The 28,000-nt window shown below is 44.3% G+C and overlaps 1 protein-coding gene across 1 annotated transcript; it reads left to right on the top strand.

Annotated features, from left to right (window-relative positions):
• The first annotated feature begins 1 nt into the window (after position 1).
• On the top strand, positions 2 to 27,658 carry LOC132244226 (uncharacterized). Its single transcript, XM_059715364.1, has 2 exons — positions 2 to 1,187; positions 26,969 to 27,658. The coding sequence occupies exons 1-2, from the start codon at positions 509 to 511 to the stop codon at positions 26,992 to 26,994; spliced, it is 705 nt and encodes a 234-aa protein (XP_059571347.1). The 5' UTR covers positions 2 to 508; the 3' UTR covers positions 26,995 to 27,658.
• Positions 27,659 to 28,000: the final 342 nt, after the last annotated feature.

Raw genomic sequence — 28,000 nt, 5'->3', positions numbered from 1 at the left:
CTTGGCAAGTCTGCTATTATAAGACACGCGATACTTAGAAGTGTGTACCCGCCTCCGCTCTAGTAGGTGTTCCCGTGCCACCTTCGCCCGAGCCCTAGATATTGCAGGCCCTGGGCTTGCTGGTGGACCCCGGAGGCTACCCGGTGAAGTCAGGAGGACCCCTGAACTCTCCTGCCACGACTTTGAATGTAACTTCCTTCCTTGGGGTAGCTCCTAGAGTTGGCGTGGTTCCCCGCGGGTAGTCTTGGGGCTCTGTCCTCCCCTATACCCTGGCCACTCGCCACCTATAGCTCTGCCTCTCCTTGGCTTCCACGGTGCCCTGGGTCTGCCGCTGTCTTACCCCCAACCTGCCAAGCATCCGTAAAGGTCCTCGGCTCAAAGGGCCGTCTGCCGGGGTTGCCAGCCCAGACCTTCCGCCTCGGCTCCTTCTTTAACCCGGCTGCCGGTTTCTTCGCCGGCTCTGCGGCTTACGAAGCGGCTGGTTCCTTCACCGGCTCTGCTGCCTGAAATGCGGCCGGCTCCCTCGCTGGCCCTTCTGCCCACAGCGCAGCCGGCTCCTCCACCGGCTCTGCTGCTCAGGATACCACCGGTTCTCTCTCTGGCTCCGCTGCCTGCAATGCAGCCAGTTCCCTCCCTGGCTCTACTGCTCCAGACGCTGCCGGAGCCTCCACCGGCTCTGCTGCTTGCAGCGTCGTCCATTTCACCCCCGGCTCTGCTGCTTCCGACGCCGCCGGCTCCTCCACCGGCTCTGTCGCCTATACCGCAGCCGGCTCCTCCACCGGCTCTGTCGCCTATACCGCAGCCGGCTCCTCCACCGGCTCTGTCGCCTATACCGCAGCCGGCTCCTCCACCGGCTCTGTCGCCTATACCGCAGCCGGCTCCTTCACGGGTTCTGCCGACAGCGTCGGAGCCGGTTCTACCGTCAGCACGGCTGCCGGGTGTACTGACGGCTTTCTCGGAGCCCGCTCTGGCTCCGCCTCTTGCACTCGCGGCGGCTGATCTGCTCCCCACAGGAACTCACTCCCCTCGTCTCTTCATCAGCCGCCCCGCTGCCTCCGCAGGGCCGCTTTTTGTTTGTTCCGGGAGGCGTCCTCCGCCCCCGCTGCTCTGCCGCAGCCGGATAAACACCCGGCTGATCACCAGCGCCGGCGTCCTCGGTGTATGTGTCTCCCCCGACTCTTCCGGAGGTAAGTATGACTCCTTGCTGCCCCGGGGTTTCTTCGGTGTCCCAGTTCCTCTGAGACAAAGTGTAAACTAGAGTTGGCAGATTTGTCACTCTTTTAATTCTAATTGATATGGCAATCCTGGAGCCTTCCAGCACAAACCTTCCCTTAACAAGAAAACAGCCTGTTATGTTTAACCAGAAACCCAATAAATGAACCAGGTAAGGGGCAGTTTTAAGTCGTGTATTACATAAGAGAATATTTAATACAACCCATGGCCAAACAAGCTTTAGAGGGACTCCCCAGGGGCTCCAAGTTAAGTCAAGCCCTGCTGGATCAGACTTGAGAGCATTGCTTGTCCATCTCACTTTGCACTGGCTAGATTTGCTATTTCAGTCAATGAGAACATCTGGTGTCTTTGGTCTGGGCATTTTTCTTGGTAGAAGTGTTTATTTTCATGACAAATTCTGCTTTCCACAATCTCATCCTTACACATTTGGGGGCATTTCCAATCAAAACAGTTCAGGCTAAAAATACCTCTGAAAGTGCCAGTGGGGTGGGAAGTGGAAAAGTAAATCCCCCTACTTGAATCTGGGATTTATCTAATATTTTGCCATTTTCTTTATATTCTCTCTCCCTTTTTCAAAAAATAAAAGAAGCAAGGAAAAATTAAATACAAAGACTATGTATGTATTGTTTATAATTTTATAAACGCTTTTATTTCATACCTTTGAAACCAAAATCAATTTCCTCAATGACATTCCCTTTCCCCACATGGAGAACTTGCTTTCCTTCATTACCAGCTGTTTATTTGTGTATTTTGGCTGCCTACATTTTTTTTTTTTTTGAAAGAATAAAAACCACACCAAAATGCTTGCTTTGGGGAAATAGAATGAAATCTCACAGAGGCCCTGGAAACAAATAAGAGGTTACATTTGTGGGAATGAGGTAGGAGTTTTGCAATGATTCTAAATGGTAAGGATTACATAAATGTCAAGGATGATTTGAAATCACCATCAGAACAGTAGCTGGACAAGTATAATGAATTTTATCAGGGGGGTCTTGGGAGATAACACAGCCACATTTGCATTGTAATGATTCCATTGACATTGCACAGGGTGGAAGGACCCAATAATAGGACTGATACCTAAACTACCATGTTAGTGAGTATTCGTGGTGCTAGCTATACCAGCCTGACGTTTGCTTTCAATTAGGTTTGTCACTCTGGAGTAACACTTTTGACTTTGGATTTATACTAAGGCAACACAGAGCAACATGCATAAGGCAATGCATAAGGATTTGAGATTGAGACTGAGGTGCTGTTTCAGCCTTTGCTGCAGAGTACCCAGATGACCTTGGATATGTGACTTAATCTCAATGCCTTAACTTCCCTCTTGCAAAATGGAAATGATTATTAATCTTTTCTTGCACCTGCTTTATTCTTTTTGGGTCCCTGATCCTACAACTACTTGTGAATGGGCTCAAAAAGTAAGTATGCCCCTAAGTATTTGAAACATCTGGGGCAAAGAGCAGATACACAGTCCAACAGATAAGGAACTAAATGGTATTAGAAGACTTCACCAGTGGGCCACACATCTATACCAGGCCTCAGTCCTACAAGAACCAGGCAGGTGCTTAACTTTAAGTCCATGAACAGTTTAGTGAGTATGTGCACTAAGACCCTCAGACAGGACACATGCATGCCACTGCTCACAATTCATTTGTTTCTAACGGCAAGCTGTGAGGCTGTCTGTACCTGCCTTTTTTTCCAACTGACTTAAATCAGAAGGGCTCCTACTAGCATAGTGCAGTATTTAGCCCCAGCAGCATAACTCTTTCATAAATAAAAGTATTCTGAAGAAAGTACAGTGTAGTGCCAACTAAGGGATTCACAGACTAGAGAATTCATCTTCACATCTAAGCAGTTTTTTACAGAGCTTTGCATGAGCATGTATGTGACTATTGATAATTCTACAGTAGTTTTATATGTGTAATACACACGCGCGCACACACACACACACTGAAGTATTAGTGGATTGTACATTTTCTCATGACAAGCCTAATATTATTTGACCTGGTTACTTCTAAAAGTAATAGACTAAATAAATCTCATTTATGTCATGTCAGCAATTCCCGACAGGGTAATAGCCTTGGACACTCTCGATTTATGCACCAGGTAGAATAAAACACAACAGCATGGGAAACTATCCATTCACAATGAGATGACTATTTCACTTTAAATCCAAAAGCAAGGAAATCTGATCAAAACTAAGTGCTTGCTCTGAATGCCAAGGAAATCATGAAATATGTAGATGCAATAGGTTAGTGATGGAAGAACAGGTATGGATTGATTCCTAGGATGTATGATATACCTGCAATTAAACTAAGCTATAGCCTAACTTTGTAGGAACAGCACTGGTACCTTTGGCAAGTTATACACAATGTATAGCATTGACCTGTTCTTGGAGAAGCTCATTCAAAGCATCTCCTTTCTACATGAGAGCTGAAAGGTCCCCCTCAACAGGTCCCTGCAGGCCACTGTTCCAGTGAAAGCTACTGTCATCCCATTGGAAGTGATTGGTACTGGTGTATGGAGGAAGCCAACACATTCTCTAAATCAGCTCTACCTAAGGGAAACATTGGATAAATTGGCCATTATGGGGAATGGAAAATAATGACAGTTTTTTAATAGCATAGTCCTGAAGCAATTGCACAGGTTGGGCTTCAGGAACATAGGACTGGAAATGACCTGCTGGATCACTGGGCTGTATGTCCTACTATCGCAAGCAACCCCATCACGTAATCCTGTTAATTAAATGACCAAGCTCCATCTTAAATCATTACTTTTTTGCCCTCATGTAACCCAACTTGGCAAGAATCATAGATTCCTAGGAAATGAGGGTTGGAAGGGACCTCAGGAGGACACATCTAGTCCAACCTCCTGCTCAGAGCAGGACCAGCCCCAACTACATCATCCCAGGCAAGGCTTTTTGTAGCTGGGTTTCAAAAACCTCCCAGGATGGAGATCCCACCACCTGTCTGGATGACCTGTTCCAGTGTTTTACTACCCTCCTAGTGAGACAATTCTTCCTAATATCCAACCTAAACTTGCCTTGCTGCAACTGGAGCCCATTGCTCCTTGTTCCGTCATCTGCCACCACGGAGAACAGTCCAGCTCTATCCTCTTTTGAACCTCCCTTCAGGTAGCTGAAGGCTGCTATTAAACCCCCCTCAGTCTTCTCTTCTCCAGACTAAATAAGCCCAGGTCCCTCAGCCTCTCCTCACAAGTCATGTCCCCCAGCCCCTGAACCATTTTTGTTGCCCACGTTGTCCACATTGTTTGTATAGCGGAGGGCCCAAAACTGAACACACTACTCCAGATGTGGCCTCACCAGTGCTGAATAGAGGGGAATAATCACTTCCCTTGACCTACTGGCAATGGTCCTACCAATGCAGCCCAGTATGCCATTCCCTTTCTTAGCAACTAGAGTACACTGCTGGCTCGTATTCAGTTTATTGTCCACTGTAACCCCCAGGTCTTTTTCAGCAGACCTGCAGCCCCCAGTTACTGGTGCATGGGATTATTCCATCCTAAATGCAAGAATTTACACTTGTCCTTGTTGAACCTCATGAGATTTCTTTTGGCCCAACCCTCCAATTTTTCTAGGTGCCTTAACCAGCTATTAAATGCCCAATGTGACCTTGGGACAGTCTATTTGTCTTTGCCCCAACTCCCCATCTGCAACAAGGAGATGATCATACTTCCATTATGCCCTTCTTTATTCTCTTCAGATTATTACTCACCATCAGTGGACACAGAATGAAGTCTGAGCCCCCATCTCAGCTGGAGTTTGAGTACTACCATAAAATAAATACCTAGACTGAGTGTGCTTTGGGGCACAGTCTGACTTTGGACAGCATTTAACACACAGGATCCTACATACTTACTGCAGTGCAAATAAATAATAGGAAAAAAAATGTCCCTCAGGCAAATTATTTCATAATTGCCCACATCAGTATTTCTTGCAGGTTTCTTTTCTGCTGCCTTTTTCTGGTGACACAACATGAGACTGTAGACCCTGTTGGTCTAAGCATGGCAAATTCTGGCCAGGTACAGTCTGAGGGTGCCTGCAGATGTACACAGAATAATTGACTCAATTAAGTCTGCTAAAACATGCTAATTAGTTTATCATGCTTTAATTAAAGTACCCCCAGCACCATTTTGAAGTATGGGGGAGGGTGCTTTCATTAGAGCAACTCTCAAATTAAAGCAACTCCCCTCCACCCCCAGACCACATGTAAAGATACCCTAAGTGATAAGAAACCAGTCTGAAACCAAGAAGAGAAGTTAATTGCACATAGACTGGTCTAAAAATGGTGGAGCCTGCTCTAAGATAGACCTGAATCGATGTGCTCTCAAACTTAATCAATTTAGGTTAGACCAGTGAATCTAACTTCTGTACCAGATCCCCTATCAGTTCAAGTTAGGTCACTGTCCACTGGCATCCCATGCTCCATTGTGGCTCCTGCTAGCCCCTCCTCGCAGGGAGGTGCAGTAGCACTTGCCCCACTCTTGACTCCTTCCAGAGTCCTGCCTCCGGTCAGCTCTCAGCTGCAGGAAGGCAGCAGAAGTGGGGAAGGGAGGCATCTATTTTTCTGTGCACAAGCCCCAGCACCTTGGCACCAGCATCCCTAAGCTATGCCTCCACACGGCATGAAGCACCCTGCGACGTACACACAGACCTGACATGAACCTCTGGGCTCGGGTGCAGCCCCATGGAGCCTGACGGGGCTGCGGGACATGGACAAGCACGCCTCCTCCCACTGCCTGCCTGCAGCTGATAGATGACATGGCATCAGGAGAAGGCTTGCTGACCCATGCCCAGCAGCCAGGTTGGGCTGCTTGGGGCTGTGCCTGAGCACAGGGCTTTTCCTGGGCTCTGTGTCAGGTCTGTGTGTACATCATGGGGTGCAGAGGCATGGTCCAGGGATGCAGGTGCTCAGGAAAAGAGATGCCCTCCTTGCCCACTCCTGCTGCCTGCTTGCAGCTGACAGATGCCTATGGCTGGAAGATGAAGTGGCGGGGTGGCCTGGGCATTCGGCTATCTCCAGCAGCACAGGGAGCCCTGGGAGGTGTGCAGGAGCACTCCCCAGCCTCCTGGCCTTGGCCAGTGCATAAAATCATAGAAACACAGATCCAGAAAGGACCATCATCAAGATCATCAAGTCCAGTCCCCTGCTGTGGGCAGAAAGTTATTGGGCTCAGATGAGCTCAACAAGGTACCTGTCCAGCCTCACCTTGAACACCTCCAAGGAGGTTGACTGCACCACCTCTGCTGGGAGTGTGTTCCGGATTCTGGTGACCCTTACAGAGAAGAAGTTTTTCCTTATGTCCAACCTGCATTTACCCTCTATTAGCTCATGCCCATTGGTCCTTGTCCTCCCTGGAGGTGAATAGTTGCTCTCCTAGTTCTTGCTGCTCCCCGCTGACGTACTTGTAGGCAGCTATCAAGTCACCTCTCAGCTGTCTCTTACTCAGACTGAGCAGGCCTCAGTTTCTGGAGTCTCTCTTCATAGGGCCTTCCCTCCACGCCCTTAGCCATACAGGTGGCCCTTCTTTGTACCCTCTTGAGCTCATCCACAGTCTTCTTGAAGTGCGGTGCCCAGAACTGGATGCAGGACTCCAGCTGAGGCTTCACCCACACCAAATAGAGAGGGAGGAGCACCTCCCTGGATCTATTGGTCACACATCAGCTGATGCATGTCAGAGTTTTATTTGCCCTTCTGGCAGCCTCATCACCCCCCTGCCCCAGGCAAAAGTGTGCTTTATTTGTTGCTAATCTAATCTATGCTATTTTGAAAACCATGCATCTTAGATTGAGTCTGCCTCAGGCTTTTTGAATGTCTGTACCTAGCCCCTGTTTTTATATTTTCAGTTGCAATGCTTTTCCTCCCTTGAATTTGGCAGCTCAAGTTTCAATGCAGCAGAATATAAGTAATAGGCATTAGCTTATGAATCCCTCTGCAACTGTTCCACCTCCCTATAACAAAAACCCAAACAAAAAAACTTGGCAACAGAACAACACTAGATCTTGTCAGCTGGTGTGACACTAGCAACCCTCTCCCCATTTGTCAACCCCACGGCTCAGTGAAAAGCTTGTGTCAGCAGGTTGTATCTATGTGCCATAGCCAACAAAAAGGCCATGTAGCAACATGTGATTAGTAAAGATCAATAACACCTGTGCTTTATAAAAAGAGGCTACCCTACAGGTTCCCTTTTGGCCAAGTGGAATTAAAGGCACTGCATTGTCACAAACCTCTGCTAGAAGAAAATGTTGAGACCATGCTGCATAACTAAACCTGATCAACTGTCTCAATAAGCGCAGGGGATAGTAAGCCTTGTCTTGCAGTGATGGCTTATTCATTGGGCAGCGTGTCTGCCAAACACTTACAGGGGGTGTAGCCATGGTGGTTTAAGGACATGGGCAGACAAGGTTCTTTGGGTGAATCCGCTATCTTGTATTACACTTACAAGCACCCAGATGGCCTTTTGTTTTCAAAATCAGCCTTTCCATATATTTATAAACATGTTCAATACAGATTCATGGGAGTAATTGCACTGATATAGGGTAAAAACCCCACCCTCTGCAGAAGACTGGCCCCATAGATAAATAAGCTGATGCATCTTTCATCTTTGACCCTTTTGAGAATCTGCCCGATGTATGCCCAAAAAAGTGAACTGGGGAGAGCATTTAGCAGCAAATCCTCAATGTCCTTCTGTATTTCCAATGGGCTGCATTACGGCCTATGAGCTCACGTTCTTTTGTTATCTTAGAGAAATGTTTTCCTTTGCTATTCTGAAAAGCTCTGAACATCCTGAAGAAATAAGAGGTATTACATCTCTTCATCATAATGTTGTTGCGAGATGGTGGTGGTGTTTTAGTAGCATTTATGAACCCCAATCACTTACCAAGACCCAAATGAGCAAGATACGGAATAAAGGTCAAACCAAAATGTTTGACCTAAAGAGCTTATTATCCACGTATGTGACGAGAGGTAACAGGTGGATAATGGAGGACAGATTGAGGAGCCCAAGGAAATGATAAGACAGCAATGGTCAAGCAATCTATCCGTCAGTGTGCTTACATGAACATCATCACCGGACTGTCTAAACACCATCTAATGCATCACGCACCATTGCTACCCTGGTGAGATAAGGAAGTATTCAAATCATTTTATGGATAGGGAAATGAATCACAAGGCACATTTAAGATATTATTTATAACTATATGGGGTTCTAAAATCTTTTCCAGACATCTACTATTACTGAAACTGCTTATCATTTGCATTATACTATTGCTTAGAGTCCCCTCAAAAAGATCAGGGCTCCACTCTGCTGATCAGAGAGTGTATTTGATATGAAGACACTTGAATCAGTGCTTACAAGGCTGTTTGAGGGCTTCCTGACTTGAGACCAAAAGAGGAAGTTGGGGTGAAATGCTGTAGTTTTGATTTTCTCATTATGACTTCCAGGGAACTTCTTCCAGGACACATTTTTCAGCTAATGCACACGCCAATGTATTTTTGTTGAATAACTGGAGCCCAGTGTAACATAATTCAGTTTTTACTGGAGAGAATCTCACATCATATAATTAACTCCTATTATATGATGGTCACAATAATAAGATACTTTCCATTTCAGCAGCAGCTAAGGAAGGTATTAAACAGAAGCTACTACAGTTAGACATTTTTAAATTAATAGGTGTAGGTAACCTGCATGTAAGCATTTTTTAAAAGCTGGTCAAGAAGCTCTCCAGACTCTTAATGATGTTCTTTTCCCCAATAACTCCTGTTACACCTGGCCTACTTGCAAAGGAAGGTATGGAAATCAATGTTGTGGCAAAGTTTAAAACAGTCAAATGGGATGAACCTGTCAGTTTGGATTTTACGCTAGGCAAAGTAAGGGAACAGCTGATAGGAAACCTGATTACTCAAGAACTAAAGGGGTGTAATAATAACAAACATGCCCATTAACCCTGATTTCTAGAAAACAAGTCTTTAGAAAACAAGATCATGGGGCGGGATTGCAGGGCACTGACCGCACAGGGAGAGGGCAGAGCTGCAATTTGCTCCCTGCACACCCCGGCCTGCAGAACCAGCATCCTTTGCAGGGACATAAAGGCAGCAGATCATGGATCTGCTCCACGCTCGCCTGCAATGAGGCTGTGGGAAGGCAGGCCCAGGGCTGGGATCATGGGCCAGCAACAGGGCAGGGCGAGGGCCCTGCAGTCCCAACCCTGCCTGCCCATCTCACTCCTGGACGCCACTCCCCACTGTCTCATGGCCCTATTCCAGCTGAGCACAGAGCAGAGCCATGATCTGCTTCCTGCACACTCCTGTGGTACACACCCCTGTGATGCACACCGGGTCTCCAGGCAAGGGTGTGCGGAGAGCAGATTGTGGCTTTGCCCCAGGCCCTAGCGCCATGCTTTCACCACTCCACAATTCTAGGGTCTCCACGGAGATCGGCCGGGACCCGACATGAGCAGAGTGCATGGACAAGAGGACAGGATGGGGACACACAGGGAGTTTTGTTGAACTGCTGTGCAGTGGGGACAGGGTGAAGGGGGTGGGGTGCTGACCCAGCTCACACCAGCTCAACAAAACTCCTTATACGGCCCACAAGGCCAAATAATTGCCTCCCCCTGAGATAGTCTCTCCCCCCTTTCTCTCATTTCCATAGACCCCAATGCTGCAAAAACTTAATCACGTGCTTAACTTACTGCATTCTGGGTATCTCCACTAATGCAGAGTCTATGCAGAACTTCCCTTACGTACCTTCAGTCCAGGGGGTGTCTTTCACCATGCAAACTTCGCGCACGCCTTTGGCCTTTAACAGCAACAAGAAAAGGATGAAAAGCCCATAATGACCGAAGTGGTGGTAACTATTAAGATATGAGAAAGGCAAAGGCAATCACTGCAGATCATACTGAGAATACCAGGAGATCAAGGCACTGATCCAGCAAAGCATGTCAGCATGTGTTTAATTTCTAGATCTCCATGGGCCCCAGATCCAGTCCCATTTTCCCTGGCAAAACTCCCAGCAAAGAAGCCTCCTGCAGTGCTTAAAGATGCATCAAATTCCGTTAGCTGATTTACAATAAAGCAAGATACTCAGAGCAGCCTCACTCTCAATGTCATTATGTGCATGCAAACATCTGATCCCACTGAGTATCTATTTGAATGCTGGCATATTTGACTCCTTGTGTTTATAGGAGCTACCCCACCACACATGATCCCATCATGTTGCCATCAGGCCCTCCACTTGGATGTAGTTTATCATCATACCCCAGATGGGGAAAGAGGGGCAGAAAGCAGGGGCTCTGCTGAGAGATGACAGTGAGTTAACCCGTTCAGAGATAATAGGGGTTTATAAAAGCCATGCCAGTTAATGGGATAAGAATCCATAACCTCTGTTGAGACTATACTTATCACTATTCAGTTTGATTTGTTGTTCCACAATTTCATAGACTGGTTGCTTTTTAAAGTTTTGTTGTTGAAGAGCAGCTACTCTAATGTCACTGACTGAATTTCCAGAAAGGTTTTCTGCCATGGGCTTTTGTGTCTTTCTAGAAGTGATGTCAACTTGGTGTCTGTTCAGTCTTTCATACAGGCACTGCCTCTTGCCTTCTGTCTGATCCCAAGAGATTTAACTGTTGTATCCAAAAATCACAGAGGAAGTAAGTGTATACAGATTTTTTTAATAGTGATCGCCAAAAAATGGTACTCTTTTTCCTAGACTAAGGATTTCAACTTTTGCCAATACTTTCTAACATCTGAAAAATGTAAGGCCAAAAAAATTGACAAAAATGGCTTGCAGGTATTTTCTTCTCTTGCCAATGAACAAAAAACATTTTTGACCAATGAAAACACTTTCCATGAGAATTTTAGTTTAATCCAAATCCTAGCTTTCTCTTTGAAAGGCTTTTTTTTAGAGTATTTTCAGCTAGCCTGATCCATGATCAGCTGCTTTAACTACAAGTTTATTTTACCACACTTGAACCTTGGATAACTATGGCTGAACGCTTTCACATGGCAATCACTTCTGCTAGCAGAAAGCAGACCATTATAACAGTCAGAAGGTAGATCAAAGATACCACAGAGACCTTCTGAAAAGGTATGTGCATGCATTCCAATTCAAACTTAGGTTTTGCTATACTAATTGTTCTCATTATGTTATCACCATAATTACTGCCATTTTTTAAATAATCTTGCAGTTCTTGTTGTTATTTTTTATCACATCAATATTAGTGATGGGACTAGGGCAAATCTGTGGGCAACAGGAAAACAAATGTGAAGTAAATGTGCACTTCTATAGAAATCTTTTAAAGCCAAAATCAAAATGATATGCTCTATTATTTACATCCAACGTTCCAAATCCATATTTCATGCAACTTCCAATTACTCTTCTAACACAGTATTTATTAATTTAAAAGCAGTGACTTTTTTATCATCAATTTTGACTAAAACAGATAGTGAGCAGAGTTGTCATTCCCAATAACAGATTAACTCTTTGCAGGCTTCTCATTCTTTTGAGGCTGTTTAGAGATTTCCTATTAGGCCTGTGCGAAAAGGGAACTATTCAATTCGGATTCAGCCAGTTTGGATGCCAGAGTTTCAATTCAGATATCTGAATTGTTTTTCCAATTCGATTCAGCCGCATCACTAAGGAAGATCCAGATATGATTTGGAGATTCGGCCATAGAGTATAATGGGGAACCAATGAAGTAGCTATAACTTCGTTGTCTTCTGGCTGATTTAGATGAAACCTGCTGAGATGGTAGCCTCTTCTGAGACCATGATGCATGCTAAGTTTCAAGGTGATAGGTGCAGGTATTTATGGGAAACTGCATCTCCAATTCCTGAAAGCAAAACTCATGTCGTGTGTGTGGAAGCCACAGTGGGGTGAAAACTGCAGGGATGGTAGCTCTTCCTTAGGCCACAAAGCCTGCCAAGTTTCAAGCAGATAGGTGCAGGGGGAGTCTGGGCTCTGGGGCCCTGCACCTTTGGCCACAAGCAGGCAAAACTCGTGACACGGGTGCCGACTACCAGTCTCTCAGTCCTGATCTTCAACAGGAATTTACAACCCACTTTTCACAGACAGACCTATGAGCTTCACTTCACCAACCTCCTAGATATAGAAATGCATGGACTCAGTATAGACGCTGGATTTATGACACGCTACAACCTGCCTGACATCTGACTCCCCAGGTACCTCCCTACTTTTACCTGCTACATACCCCTTCCCCAGCCTCTCTCTCAACCCTGACACCTCCATTTCCATTCTCACTGACTGCCTTTCTTGCCTGCATTGCGTGCCAGCCTCTGGCTTCTTTACTATGCCTTCTGTCCAGGAAGAGCACGCACCCGCGCGCACACACACACGCACACACGCGCCCCAACTAGATGCTTCCTCAGTCTGATGAAGGGTTTTTAAACCCAAAAGCTTGCAAGGAACAATTTCTCCAACTCCTCAGGTGGTCTAATAATAGATATCACATTGACCCTAAGAACCTTCTCTGGGCTACGTCCGTACACTGACACGGCTACAACCAGACCCCTTCACACACACAAGTGACACAAGTTTTGCTTTCAACAGTTTGAGGTGCAGGTTCACAGAAAACCCGTGCACCTCTGCCTGAAACCTGGCAGGCCTCATGCCCGCACGAGGGGGGATGTACATGGCAGGACAGGGCAGCTATGAAATTGCCTGCTCTCAGAGCTGGAGGCGGCAGTTTAGTTTCTCACCCACGAGCAGGGGAAGAACATCTCCCTGCTAAGCTCCCGAGCCAGGAGAACTTGGAGGCATAAGGGCTGGGGCTATATGGGAAGAAGGAAGCCCCACATCATCCTCGCACCACCTAAAACTGCATGCGCGGCAGCCCTAGGAAGTGCCAGGACTGTGAACATCCCTGGTGAAAAGCAGGTAGGAGAAGGAGGCACCTGATATCCTCTAGCCACCGCACAGTCCTGGCTGTGGAAAGCCCCGACCTGTAAGATCTCGGAGAAGCCTGAGGCTTACTGGTTGCAGCGGAGTTGTGAGGGTGAGGACAGAGGCTACCAGACCTGCAGTTTTCACGCCGCTGTGCCTGAACACACACACACACACACACACACACAACACCACGTCACCAGTTTTTCTTGTCAGCACCTTGAGGTGCAGTTTCCCAGAAACCTCTACACCTACCTCCTTGAAACCTGGAAGACCTCATGCCCTCAGAAAGGGCTACCATCCCTGCTGTTTTCATCCAAATCTGACAAAAAATGACCAAGTTACAGGTATTTCAGTGATTCCCTATTATAGTCTACGGCCGAATCTCTGAATCTGCACTGAATTTTCCAAAACCGATTTGGCCAAATCGATTCAGAACAGCGATCCAAATCTCTGAATCAAATCACTGTCCTCTGAATTGGCCGAATCCAAATCAAATACTTCCCTGTTTGCACAGGCCTACTCCCCAGTTGTATTTTTCTTTTGGCCTCTGTTTATACCATTAGCTGTTCGCAAGTGTTTACAGGGAACATTATTCGTATCACAGCTTGTGTTAACTTTGCAGTGGAGGGTATTTTTTTCTCCATCATTTCCACAGAGAGGACATTTGTGATCTAAAAGTAAAGTAGCAGGGTCCTTGGTCGATTCTTTCGCCCTTTATTTACATGTAGGAATACTTTGAACTGCAAACGCTCTTACTCATTTTAATGGGACTGCTGGTTGAGTAAGGAACTACCAAGTGTTGAGGTAGAAGAACAGAAACAGCCTGTTAGGCCCAGGGCAAATTGGTCCAACCAAAATTTTAAGGGTGAGAAACTGCTGAAAGGGATTTGAGTGTTATATTAAATCCTACTTATGAATTCAGGATATATTTTGATCATGAGCATCCAGAGGTCAAGGTGAAGTTCTCCCTCCTGTTCCCATGTGCTTCTATACATCTAAATAGATAAGCAAGAAATGACCCAACCCTTCACCCTTAATTCCCTGTAAATAAAAAGCAGTGATTTACAGCCTCACAGGATTTAGAAGCATCCTTAACTACTACTGAGCTGATGAAAACAAAGAAAAACATTTAGAAAAGTCAAAATGCCCAAGCTATTTTTTGTCAAAAAAGTTAAGGTTTTTTTTTTTTAAACTTTAAAAAATGACAAATTTCATCCAACTCCAACTTGAGCAGCACACATTCCTTTATCAAAACTAACCCAACAGTACACATGATACCACCTGGAACAGTTTTGAATGACATTTTATGTAACAGTAAGGTGCTCTAGTGACTCGGTTTGGATCCTGTAGACCTGACACAAAAGTTCCTCTGCTAGAATCCAGTGACACAGGATTGGACAGCAGATGACTTTGCAGTTTCCAACATCTGATCCAGTGCCTATTGCAAAGGCTCTAGCTAACTGGAATAGGCACTGGTTTGTTCCCCAAATGAATACTGACATCATCTTACCTTTCCACTGCTTTCCAAGTGAGGCTTAAAAAATGCAGCACTGGAAGTGCAGTTCCCCTTCTTTCCCCACGGTAAAAAAACGGGAGTGTTTCACCAGGATAACCCTCTATAATTACTGCATGTAGCAGTGTTGAAATACATGAATTATGCTGATGTATTGTCACTTCAATTAGTTCACTGGTTGATTTTGCATAATTACAATAGTTTCTCACTTGATTATTTTCTCTAGTTTGCAGTCTGAATTATATAAATTAGACTGATTAAAAGAGGTGCTTGTTTTGCGTACCTCGTAGCAAAATATACCAATGATGCTCTCTCCTTGGGCTGTTTAATCCTTTGGCCATGTTGTGTATTATCCTCTGCAGACACATTTCTCTGTCTGGGTGAGAAAGAGAAAGCATTGATGAAATCAGAATATCCTTCCCTGAGTGCTGGCTAGCATTTTGCTTAGGCTGAATTTAAGAGCTGGCAACTCTTTAAAAAAAAAAAAAAAAAAAAAAAAGGCTGATTCTGATGTTGTTTTATAGTAGTTAGGACTTCTGTGTTTTCTACGCAGCTCTGTCACCAAAACCATAGAAAAGTATACTCAACTTCTCTGCATCTCAGTTAACTCGTATGTGAAATAATTCACATTTATTGAGCATCATGTTGATGCTTTCACTGAAGGATAAACAAGTGGTTCAAAATACAAAAAATAATACCTATGACTATGAATCTATGAATCTATAATGTACCCAGAGTTCCCAACAGTGTTGCTAGTTGGCTCAAGGCCATCACTGCAAAATACTACAGCAAATAAATAATAACATCTGTGTGTAATTAAGGGGACACATTGTCGCAGCCTGAAAAGCAGGAGCCACAGGCTAGTCAAAGCTTAATTCTCCATGGGCATGCACATAGTATGGGCATTCAAATCACTGACAAATGAGCTTGCAACATTACAACATCAAAACAGTAGCATAATGTACTCCATTTGATGTGACTTTAAAAAATAGACAAAGTACTCGTCAGAGAATCTGGACTCCAGAATCTACTGCTGGATTCCAGGTACATGCCAGGATTAGCCAGACTGGTTAATGCTCTAAAGCAAGAAGGTGTTTAGTATCCTCAACCATTTTCATTATACAAAAAAATCTCAGCACTAAGCACATATAATGGCTTTTGTCACCTATCACATAGATGTCCAGTCTCTATGCTTTATATGTAACAGAACATAGATTCTGCCCATTGTAAGAAGTAATGGAAGCACTTCGATTGATACAGTTTTACAAAACCTCTTTGTCACAAGTGAGTGTGTCTAGACTCAGAGCTAGTTTCCTGCTTTGCCAGCAAGCCCCATAGAAAGGGGATCCACGCTATGCAGAAGGAACACAGGGGGGAACCATGCCCCAGACAGACACCACTACATACTTACCTCCCTAATGATGGAAAGCAGAAGCCTGACACAACTAAGTACCTCTCTTGACTCACCTAAGGGAATAGATAGCAATCTGCTACTATCCCATATTAACTTAATTAAACCTAGGAGCTTGGCAGAACTCCTGCTTCATGGGAAATAAACAGTTGCAAAATTATTTTTTTTGTTCCTAACTGGAAGAGAAAATTGAAATTCAACCTTTTCCAGAAAAAAAAAATATTGGGGGGAGGAAATCACAGACAGGAAAGAAAGCAATGATTATTTTGAGATCCCCAAACAGTCATTCTAAATATTGCCTTATACTGTTTGAGAAAAAGAAAGGCCTTTCATTTTCAAATACATTTTTCTTTTGGAAAACAGAAGTGTTACTTCTTTAAAATGTTTTGAAAGGGACTTCTTCAATTTTTCTAAACAAAAAAAATGTATCAAAAGCAAGATCCTGCAGCAGAAAATTAAAAATTTATATTAACGAACATTTTTGACAGAAAAACTCTCTGTCAAAAATGTTAAATGCTCCATTTAATTTGCAGGATACACATTCGATAGTAGTAATAGTTATGGAAAGACAACAGATTCTGTTAGCACTGGATGACATTTTATTCTTCACAAGTAAGTCATTTTATGCAGAAATAAGTTAGGTGCTCAGTAGAGAAACACTTCAAAGAAAAAAAAAAACACCTTATGAACTTCTTTAAAAGTTTACTGTAAATGATGCAAAAACAAAAATAACTAAAAATTAGCAGTAGAAAACTGCTATATATAAAAGTTTGCTATATGCTTCAACATTAGCAAGTCTTATGGACTGATTTCCTTCTTAAAAGGGAGCCTGATTCTCCTTTCACTTAAAAGGGCACAAACCAGGAAAAATTACACTGAAAATGAGTGAGTTGTATTAGCATGAATGAGTGCAAATCAAACACTAGGTGCCTTTCAAAGGAACCCAAAACTTTGAGGCTGAAAAGGCTCTTGCTTCACTCAGAACAGAAAATAGGAGAGGGGCAGAAACCGGTTAGAAAACAAAACAAAGCTTAAGTGATGTGGTAGGTCTCTCAGGACTGAATCATTGCTTCACAGACAGATTCATCAGAAAAAATATCCACACAGCCCTCTGTGCTGTGAATTAGGTTTTATTTCACTAGGCTTACATTACCTGCCTAAGACACCTACCAAGGGGCACGTAGCCCACTCATGAATCTTTTGGATTTGTTCACAGGGTCACAGGTGCCAGGAAAAGAGGCGTTTATTAAAAGCACCTGGAATAGCATAGCAACTGTCTGCTCATTAGCAATCAGGCACATCTTCAACCCAAATGTGTGTTTTTTATTATTGCTGTGTGCTGCTTCACATCTCAAGGCCTCCCTTTAATTGGCATCTATGAAGATTCAAATCCAGACTTTTTATTTTGGTTTGGTTTTGGTTTTCAAGCTGGCTGGCACTGAAACCACCTCCTGGCTTTGATGTATATTTGCTACACAAAGCATTTTCAACCCTACCAAAAATGGTACAGAAGAAACCTGGGCTTGATCCTGACCATGACCTTACATTGAATAAACTAATTAAATGGTAAGTGACCTGTGCTACAGGGTTCATGCTTTTTACTAAGAGAAAGTTCCTTTTCTCTCTGCAAGACAGGTGTAGGTTTTGCATTGGGAGGCCTGAAAATATTGGGTCATGGCAATGAACCAGGTCCTGGAGTGGCAGTGGCATAATTCAACTCCTTATTTTGATCTACACTCAAATAGACCATTTGAGACTCTGACCCTACGAGCTGAAAATGCATTTAGGATGTTTATCATTATTGCTTGTATTTTTATATTGCAAGTAAAATTGTCAGAAGTGCCCAAAGTTAGTTAGGAACTCAAACACCACTTGAAGAAAACGCAATGAAAAAGAAGTCTCCACCTCCCCAAAAACAGAAACCTAACAATGAAGCACCAAAGTCACTTCAGCATTTCTAACCTTCTCAGTTGCAGTTTCACATTAATAATTTTCCTGTTAACAAAATGTTTTTGGCATCCAAGCTGCACATTTCTGAAGAGAGCTCCTGATAAGAAGCTGCATTTTTCAAGCAGAATCTGCACCTCAGCCTTTGGGCCCACAATTACAGCTCATCTATTTATGTCATGGGCATTCAAAGGTCTTTAGAAGGATCTGGTATCTTTTATTAGACCAACTTCAATAGGTGGAAAAAAAAAATTCCCCCAAGTATTCAAGTTGGTCTAATAAAAGATATCAGATTCACCCAAAGCACCTTGTCTGCCTCTGTCCTTAGACCCACAGGGCTACAACCTATACCCCTATTAATGTCATGTAGTTGTCAGGCTTGTAGTTAGAAGACACCGACCTTGGCTACCTAAGGGAGGATGTTTGCTTATTTCTTCTTGTCTGTTGAGGGGCTGTCACCAAATATTCTTTCTGACAGTCAGAGAAGAACAACTGTAGACATTTCCCAAACTAGCCATCTCATCCTAAACTTTATAAACAGGCTTATACCCACTCAGCAAAATGCCCCACTGCCCAAAATATTTCATCCCAACACTAATAGGCAGTGTTTTCCCCAAAAAGAGAGAGACATGAAAAAAAAAACAAAGTTTTTAAAAGTTAAAAAAAAAAAAGACCAAACATGCAGCAACCCACACCCCATTTGGCAGCCTTTAATCAAGGCCAGAACCAGTCTTAGCTGGGTGGTTTCAGTTCCAAGGCTCTGCTTTAACCATTTCCTTTCCTCCTAGGGACAGAATCCTTTAGGGCCATGGCAGTGCCAGCAACCCCAATAGGAAATAAGCAACACAAACTGTTCTCCAGGGAAAGTGGATAAACAGAAACCAAGACCAGAAATACCGTGGTGTGAAGGGACGTTCTGGAATCACAGATGCACAGCAAAGGCTGTGCGTTCACAAAACACATGCACACCACCACCCCTGCTTCTGTTTTCAAACTCACAAAACATTTTGGAAAACAGGCAGGGACCCTAATTAGGCCTTTGTCTAGGAACAGCATTGTTTCTAAATATTGCACGCTGTTTTGAAGCAATACTGGGGATGCACTTATGAAACAAACTGATTTGGGGGCAGCATCTGTTGGGGATAATAGCTTTATTATAATAAAATAACCTTGGTGTCTTCTAGATTTACTTCTTTCCAATTCAGCAGATATATTTTGTTCACAAAATAAGAGAAGTTACATAAAAGAGGCAGATGAAGTTACTGACATACTGCAAGGCAATGTTTGTTAGCAGGGGCTGTAAGACCTGCTTTCAGGTGGCTTGTATTTGCTGCTCTACATTTTCAAAAATGATAAGCAGTTCTTTGTATTTACTTATGGAGTTGGGTATTCATGTCATAGGAGCTAAAGCTCAGGAGCAGGGCAGACAACTTGCCAATGATTCCCTCAGGTCTGCAAAAACCCTAACTGAATCACATACTCTTTGAAAGGACTCAGTGTCTTAACTAAGTATCAGGCTTTAACCTTATTTTTTGACAGACCACCTCCAGACACTTCCTTAGCCTGATGAAGGTATTTATACCTGAAAGCTGGCAAAGAAGATTTTTTTCCAACTATTTAAGTTGGTCTGATAAAAGATATCAGATTCACCCACAGAACCTTGTCTGCCTATGTCCTTAGACTAATACAGCTACCACCTGCACCCCTGAGGCTTTAACCTTGGCGGTCATTGTCTGAGTACTGAGGAAGACATCAGTGTGCAAGGGTGGGGGGGTGTCACTGGGGCCTTGATGGTCCTAGAAATGTATGAGGTGAGAAGGGGTAGGAGAGCTGTGACATCTGCAGCGGGATCAACTGTACAGCTGGGAGAGATGTTGGACAAGGTTTCCATGGCCTTCTCCAAATCTGGGTTCAGTATGAAGAGGGGCACTTTGAACCTGAAAGCTTGGCCAACGGGCCCCCAAGTACACAACAAAGGAAAGGAAAAGTATCCCTAATAGCAATAATACTAATAATACTAATAACAACAGATGCTAAACTATACTGTGTTTACACAATCCTGCATAACTTAGAGGCATGGGCTTTCTGGATGTCTGTACCACACAGGATTTGAAGTGCCATTCACTGAGGTGCCAAAGCCTGGTTGTGAGACATTGCGGCATTCAGTGAATGCCCCCACATCATACTAGGGACACTAGCACTCCCCTGGCCCCTAGGGCTCCTGTGACAATCAATGCACCGCAAGTTATGGGCATGGGGGAGATGGAGCTGAGAGCCGGGCACAGGAGAAGAGAGGGACAGTGCAAGCCCAAGAGCCCCTGTCCTGCCTGCACCTGAGGCAGGGCCCTATTTGAGTCCCTGGCCAGAGCTGGCTTGGGGAAAGCTCAGGGGTAAGAGCCCCGCACTGGCTCTGTGCAGGGCAGTAGCTCAGGGGACAGGAGCAGGGACGCTACCTTTGGCAGGAGCGTGAATGCAAGCAAGCAGCTCCTGGTGTAGGCAAGAAGGAGGCAGCAGCCAAGAAGACAGCACAACCAGTGTTGCCAGGTGTACAATAATTGTCATATATGCATGGTAATTTCCACCCTTGTATGATGTACCAGCAATGCTAGTAAAAGTGTTCAAAATGTATGATAATTTGTGAGGCAGCTAATTAGGGCAGCATATGCAAAACCCAAGTCCCCCTCAGGATGTCTTAACTGGCTTTTGGGTTTGCTGTTAACACTTTCTTGTGACTGCTTGCCTCAAAATAAAGTAATGCTTCAAATTTGAGGACCCAGCTGTCACCCACTCACTGGCAATATACAGTAAATAGGAAACAAGCTTATTTCTATATTTATTTGCATATTTTCAGTGTACAATAGTTTTTTAACAAAAATGATAATTTTGAACTTCTAATATGATCATTTTATATTTAAGACATGGCAATGCTAATCCCAGCAGGGGCTGGAGGCTGTGCAATGCCCAGTGTGGGGGCACTGTGCTTTCAGGGCGCGGCTTTGGCACCAGCAGTGACTGGGGTGGGGTGGGGGACATCAAAAGCAGCTGGAAGAGAAGAGGGACTGTAGGGCTACAGACACCTAAATACATCCCATCTGGTGCCTCCAAGAGGCAGGCAGGATAAGAGGAATATACTGTAAGGAGAGATGGACTAAGGAGTCTCTCCATGCCATTTCTTCCTCTGTGAACAAGGTGGGGAGGCTCATTATGCATTCTGCCTCTGTGGCTCTGTAGAAATGAAAATGCTAATTGGTTTACTTGAAGTTTGATTGAAAATTAATAGGACTTCATTAGAGATTTGTTGAATGGGACCAGAATGAACATTACATTTGATTCCAGTCAGGCTCAAAATCAAGATAGGGAATTTGAAGACATTGGCTTGATGCTTTTTCAAATACAGGGGATACAGACTTGTCTGTTGGTATCACTGCAAAGATGGGTCCTTGATTTAAAAAAACAGAGCGGGGGCAGGTTTGGGTGAATGGCAGAGCAGGGCGACTCAGAGCAACACTCCAAGAAGCATATGACCTTTTCTTTTCTTCCGATGTCTGTATAATGCAAAGTGATAGACTGGATACTTGTCACTCCCTGAGTGAAGGGCACTTCTTACCCCATTGCCAGGAGTCTGTTTCTATCTCAGAGCACTTAAATTGTGTCAAACCGGTCTGTGCTTCCCTGAGCTAGGAATAAACGGTCACTAGCAACCCCATCAGAAACCTACAGTCCTTTGGATCATTTCATAACAGTGAATCAGCCACAGTAAGTGTTCATCAGCTCATCTAAGAGCATCCCTGAGGGGGGCCCTGCAAGGTCTGAAGCTAGGGGTGGAACTGGGGGGGGGGGGGGCAAGTATACCCTCGCTCCCCCCCAGCAGGGCTGGGTTTCCATAGAGACTGGCCCCAGCAGCGCTGGCAGCACCAGCGGTGCCAGCCTCTTGCTGGTCGAGGGGGCTGAGGGGGACCTGTGATGAGTGGGTGGTGGCAGCGGCACTGGAAGGAGTGGCTATTGGGAATTCTGGGGTGGCTATAGCCCCCGCAAGCCCCTCCCCAGTACTTCCCCTGCTGGCAGGGCTTGGAGCTGCTCTGGGGCTGGGCTGGGATCTTGCGGCAGTGACAGCCAGGGCAGAGCTGTGATCTGCAGCCTGCGTGTCCTGGGCAGGGGTGTGCAGGCAGTGGCCCATGGCTCTGCCCTGGCTCCGGGCCATGCTGTCACCACCACAGCATCCCAGCCCAGCCCTGCAGCAGCTCCCCTGTCCTGCCACGCGCCATGCCAGCGCCACGGAGGCCAGTCTCCACAGAAACCCCGCCCTCCTGCTATCACAGCACAGCTGCTGTTGAGGTCTCCGTGGAAACTGGCCCCAGCCACACAGGCAGGGGCTGCTGGGAAATGGAGTCTGGCCACCAGCCAGATCCACTATTTTGCCCGCCCCTTATTTAAGGGCTAGGAAGCTCTGATTCGGAGGCTGTACCCCTAACTCCCATGCTCAATAGCTAGTGACGCACCTTTCCTCCCAGCATGTGTCCAATCCCTTTCTGAATCTAGCTGAACTGTCAGGTGCCACCACATCTGGTGGCAATGAGGCCCACACTTTAATTACATGCTATGCAAAAAAGAACTTACTACCTCGGCGTTTCATTTTATGACCCGTAGTTTTTGTACTGTGAGAGACCGTAAATACTGCATCCCTATTTACTCTCTCTTCCCCATTTAATATTTTGTAAACCTTTATTATATCCCCCTCAAGCACTGCTTTTCTCTATTGTTTTGTATCGAAACAATGTTCCAGCAGTCTTGAAACTTCTTTAATGCCAGCCACTGATAACCTGTTGTAACCAACACAGTTCAAAATGAAACGTCCTTAAAAAACAAACAAAAACCAAAATTTTCCTTTAAACAATTTAAAAGGTTTTTCCAAGTAAAATTGTCAGCCTTTGTACACAGGGCATGTGTGTGCATGCGTGGTTGTTAAAAATGGTATTTTGTGATTAAATGTCTGACCAAAATACTTCCAACTAGTTCCTCCTGCAACTCTGGAATCTCACTTAAAGCAGGAGTTTCTACTTAAGCTGAAGAGCTAGGTACCTTATTGAAGGAAGAACCACACACACATCTTAAATCACTGAAAGAGGAAGTAATACTATGATAGTATGATGTACTGTTTAGATGATGCTCCATAAAGAACAGTGCAAGACTGGGGGCCTTCATCATCTGTCATTGTTTTTGGACCAGGAGATATTAGGTCATTTAAAAGAATCCAGGGTTCCTGCTTTATCTTGGTCTGTGTGGCAGGAGGTATAGTCAAGTCTTGTCTGGATCCTGGCGTGGGGTTTTCTGCCTACACGCACAGGGGCTAGATTATGTGTTTGAACCCTGTCTGCTTGGGCCACAAGAAAGGCTGGACAAAGGAGGGCAAGCACAAGCCTGAGGAAGCGAATACAGCTTTCTGTGTTTGAGGTTTGTTGTACAGCCAGATTTGGGGATTCCTCTAGGCAAGGATATTGCTCACTCCTTGCTTCTATGAAGGTCAGCAAAGCAGGGCTTGGTATATTTTTTAAAATGTAATTTTAGGTTAATAAAGGCAAGAGTACACTACAATTGACTTTAGAGCAGCATACTCTTCTACCATCAGAAACATCTCTGAGATGCTCCAGATTTTGGATTATTGGTCTCAAGATCCTTTTCAAATATGCTGTCCAGTGCTGGAGAGAGAACATTATAGCCCGTCACTCTCCTTCCTCCGTTATTAGAAAATGCTGCTGATGGGAAGCAACCATGCTTGCTTCTCACTAAAAAGTTGTTCATGATGATACTGTGACTTCTAACCTGCTCTGCAGCTCTGAAGACTGCTAAGTACGCAGCTAAGTGCTAAAACAGTACGGGGTTTAGTGGTATTTTCTAGCTGGTTTACCTGAAAGTCAGTGAAGGTCAAAGACTAACTCTTGCAGTTCCAAGCTGCTGGTTTTCAAATGACCTATGCCCAAGTTGAAGGTCAGCTGTAGGATACTAATGGTTGTGTGAAATTTAGTTTTGCCTAACCATGCATTAACATTAGCCAGGCTAAATACCACAGTGCATTAATACATTAGGCTTAAAAAACAAACAAACAAACAACCGATGCATAGGAAGAATGGGTGATGCATTCAGAAGTCTTCTTGACATTAGCACCCCCTTTTATTTATGCAATAATTATTTAATCGCATTTTATTTCTAACATCCCCTCCCCCCCACCCCTTCATTTACCTCTTTCCAAACAAAGTTAGTGCTGATGAAAAGAAGTGCTAGGTGGTTTGACCATCCTGGAATCCTCTGAGCACAGAAACAGAGAAAGTATCAATGGGAGATCCTTGCTCTGCCCATCCAAAACACCTATAGAAACTATTTGTATTACAGAAAAAAAAATAAAAAATCTGTGGTAGGCTTCTGCTTCTTGCTTATGACTTCAGAAAGTCCACTTCTCCATCCATTTAAGAGTAGATACATAAATATAAATATTACTGCAATCTTTCAGACAGTTTGGAAGGGTTGGTGGAAAACCTTCATCTTGGCAGCGTTCAGCGACAGGCCAAGTCTCTTATACGAAGTGTTGAAGAGCTCTAGGGTCACTTGCACATCCTGTGCAGAGTGAGCCATCATGCAGCAAGCAGACGCAAACTTAAGGTCGTGGATGTCCTTGGTGGTGAGTTTCATTTATGCCCAGAAGTGCCCAAGATGAAAAACCTTCCCATCCAGTCGATACTGGATACGGACGCCAGATGGTAGATCATCTTGGATGAGATGGATGATGATGGTCAGGTAGATGGTAAATAAAGTGGAGATGATCACACAACTTTGTTTGACCCTGGTCTCGATGTGGAAGGTATCAGGTTCAGATCTGAGTGAGTGGAAGATCTGAGTGGACTGAACACATGGATCCCTACCTCATCATTCATTCATTCTCCTTCCTTTTATTACTACTAGCAGTCATAGAAACAGACACCCCTTAATCCTGAAAAACATGAATTTTTAAGACTTAAGGGCAGTGTTGCATTTGTAAGGAACAGTTTTTAACTTGGAAGATTAGAGGACGTTTCAGGTGGCTGCCCAGATGGAAATTAAAACTCCCCTAATGACTTTCCAAGCGCTTCCTGTCTTGAACTGCTTTTCAGTAAAACACACCTAAGACATCTAAGCTCTTGCTCAGCACATACTCATCTCTCTGTCTACTGTCAGCCAGGTACTGGTTTCTAACTCCTTACTGTGAAGTGTAATAATCAGGTGGGCTGCAGCACAGGCAGTCAGGCTTTTACCAGACAGAGAATCAGTGATCAAAAAAAGCTGGAGATAGAAACCAGGAGGCCTGAGGCGGGCAGAAAAGAAATCTGAGGACCGGCTTTGTAATCAACCAAACAAGGGAAGAGACTGAATCTGAGAGGCATTTTCCACTTGGCTGTCCAAAATAAAAAGGAATAGCTCTCACAGGCTCTGATAAGCTGTTGAAAGCAGGAAGTGACATCCTGCTAGACAGATGAGGAGAAATATGTATACAGAGATGATTAGATGGACCTTAACTGGGTTTTTTAACACAAACTTGAGCAGAAGAGGGTGGATAATCTTTGGGGGCAGCACCATGACTCAAAGACACTCCCATGAGTCACGTTTCCTTCTGAGCGTGGGAAGGGGGTGTACTTTATTCATTTGTTGCTGGCTTATAGTAACAACGAATGATGACAATACAGAGCTGTGTCCCCAAGCAGGGAATTTTCTTTCCCCTTCCTGCAGCCTCTAAGGGGTGAGGGTATGAATCATGATATGCATCACCCATTTATTCCTGTTAGCTTACACCCAAGGTCCAAATAACATGTGTGAGGAGCTCTTAATCCTACTAAGTCCAATTCAGAAAACTAGCTCTGCACTTGGCTAACAGTGTCAGACATGGACAGTCATACAAGATGCACTCATGGTGTGAACCCTATTACAATAGAAAACCTTTTTTAGCTACAGATGTTTGCTCTATTGGCCTGGGCAACAAGTGTAGATCTTGTCATGTCATTGAAGTTGCTGGAAGTGACTCATCAAGTAATTTAAGATAGCTGGAGTATGGCAAACATGTATGAAATCAAAGCTTTCTCTATCTCCATCAAAACAACTACTGCAAGTTTTACAGGTAATCTGACAGCTACGCCATTGTTGTAAATAATATGCTGTTATAGATATACTGCTGTTAGCATTGCAGTTGTGCTTAGTTCTTTCCATAAACATAGTCCTCGCTTATAGAAGTCAGAGCCCCGGTTTAGCAAGGTACTTGAGTGTACAAAGCAGTCCCACTGAATTCAGATACCTTAACTGACTGTCGAAGCACTTTGCACAGCCAAGGCGTTAAGACTTCAAAGCCATGTCCTACTATGTGGACAGCACGCGGCATGAAAAGGTTCTTTCTTTCCTGCCTTTTCTCAGCCCAGAGGAGATGTTTGTGCAGCTACAAACTGATTCAGCCTAGCCAGGTTAAACTAACCTGCAAAGATCAAATCAATTCAGGCTGAGGCTTTTTTAATGTTTGTCCTTAGCCTAAGTATGCATAACGGGTGTTCAATGCCTTGGGAAAGCCCTCTCTGGAAATGTATATCCAAGCTTAAATGAATACAATAGCTAAATAAACAGAATACAATATATTTAAGCACACCGAAACTTTAAAAGACAAGGTTCGTTGGATAAATCTGATATCTTTTATTAGACCACCTCAGATAGTTGGGGTACTTTTGGGTAGAAATACCCTTTGTCAGGCTGAGGAAACATCTGCAGTTGGTCCATGCTCTCCCTGGATGGACTATAGACCATCCAGGAAGAGCAGAGACCAACTGCCAATGCTACCTCAGCCTGACAAAGGGTGCTTGTACCCGAAGGATTGCAAAGAATTTTTCCAACTAATATCACTGTTCCTAAGTTTTAAGCTACCTTTATTTCAGGACACATATCAACTTCTTCAAAGTAACTTGCCACAGGAAGCACCCATCCATGAAAGCACCAAACAAGCAGCTCCCTTGCAAGTCAGTGGCAAGTGGAAGTACTGAGCACCTCACAGTGTGAGACCTTAACACAGAAGATAACAACTGTGTCCAATTAAGTTGATGCAGTCAAGTGAAAAGATTTGTTTGACCTGGACATTGAAATCGGCTTGTCACATTGTATTCTGCTGGAAATAGGATTGCACATTTGGGTAAGTGCTGCTCATCACTCACCAAACATCTGTGACCTGAACAATTCAGGTCAAAAAATGAAAGACATAATGTAGGTTAACATCAGCAAAACAAGTTCAAGAGGTAGTGGAATAATGCGGCATGTGCCAACTCTGTCTTCATACTGAAGTGGTTTTGTCTTCGGAGGGTAGAATTTAAACTGGTGGAAACAGCTTCTGTAAGAGGTCATTCTGAGACATGTTTTCAAGGGATTCTGTGTAAAATGCAACATCTTTAGCTACCGTAGTAATTTTGTACATGCCCATCAGAGTAATACCTAGGTCACACAAACCTGTATGTCCCTATTGCTGTTAGTGGTTCACATGACAGCTGTAATTCTGTTTGCAATTGCAACCTAGGCTAAGTGTGGGGGGAATGATTCCTCTGAGTGGTATTTTGCCTCTCGTGTCTCCTTGCAGCAATACCATTATGCATGTATTAGGTTCTGCGCGCACAATTTCTGAGTGGGCTTTAGCAAGTAATTTGAACTCTCCAGGGCACATTCAGATGCCTAAAGTCAGTCTAAATAACAGCAGTGTGTATGCCAAAAGGCCAGAATTTAAGTAGCAGCACAAACAAGGAGGTGTCAGGTTCAAAATGGACTGCCACTCCTGCTGCTATGCCTTTTCTGAAGCTGGAGGAACTTGCCCCTTGGGATCATCAGTCTTGTACCTTTTAAAAGTACTTGCTGTCTGAGAGTTATGGAGCAAGAGGTATATGGAGCCAGAGATGGATAGAGACTGATATTTATTAAGCCAGAGA

Source organism: Alligator mississippiensis, chromosome 11 (genome assembly GCF_030867095.1).
Source record: "Alligator mississippiensis isolate rAllMis1 chromosome 11, rAllMis1, whole genome shotgun sequence".
Classification (NCBI taxonomy): domain Eukaryota; kingdom Metazoa; phylum Chordata; order Crocodylia; family Alligatoridae; genus Alligator; species Alligator mississippiensis.
This window is presented reverse-complemented; position numbering and strand designations above follow the sequence as displayed.

Bases quoted from the DNA above. Each gene is read 5' to 3' on its own strand.
- LOC132244226 (XM_059715364.1), top strand. From the start codon at position 509: ATGCGGCCGGCTCCCTCGCTGGCCCTTCTGCCCACAGCGCAGCCGGCT. The intron at 1,188-26,968 runs GTAAGTATGACT...CCTTTATTTCAG, and splicing joins CTCCCCCGACTCTTCCGGAG to GACACATATCAACTTCTTCA.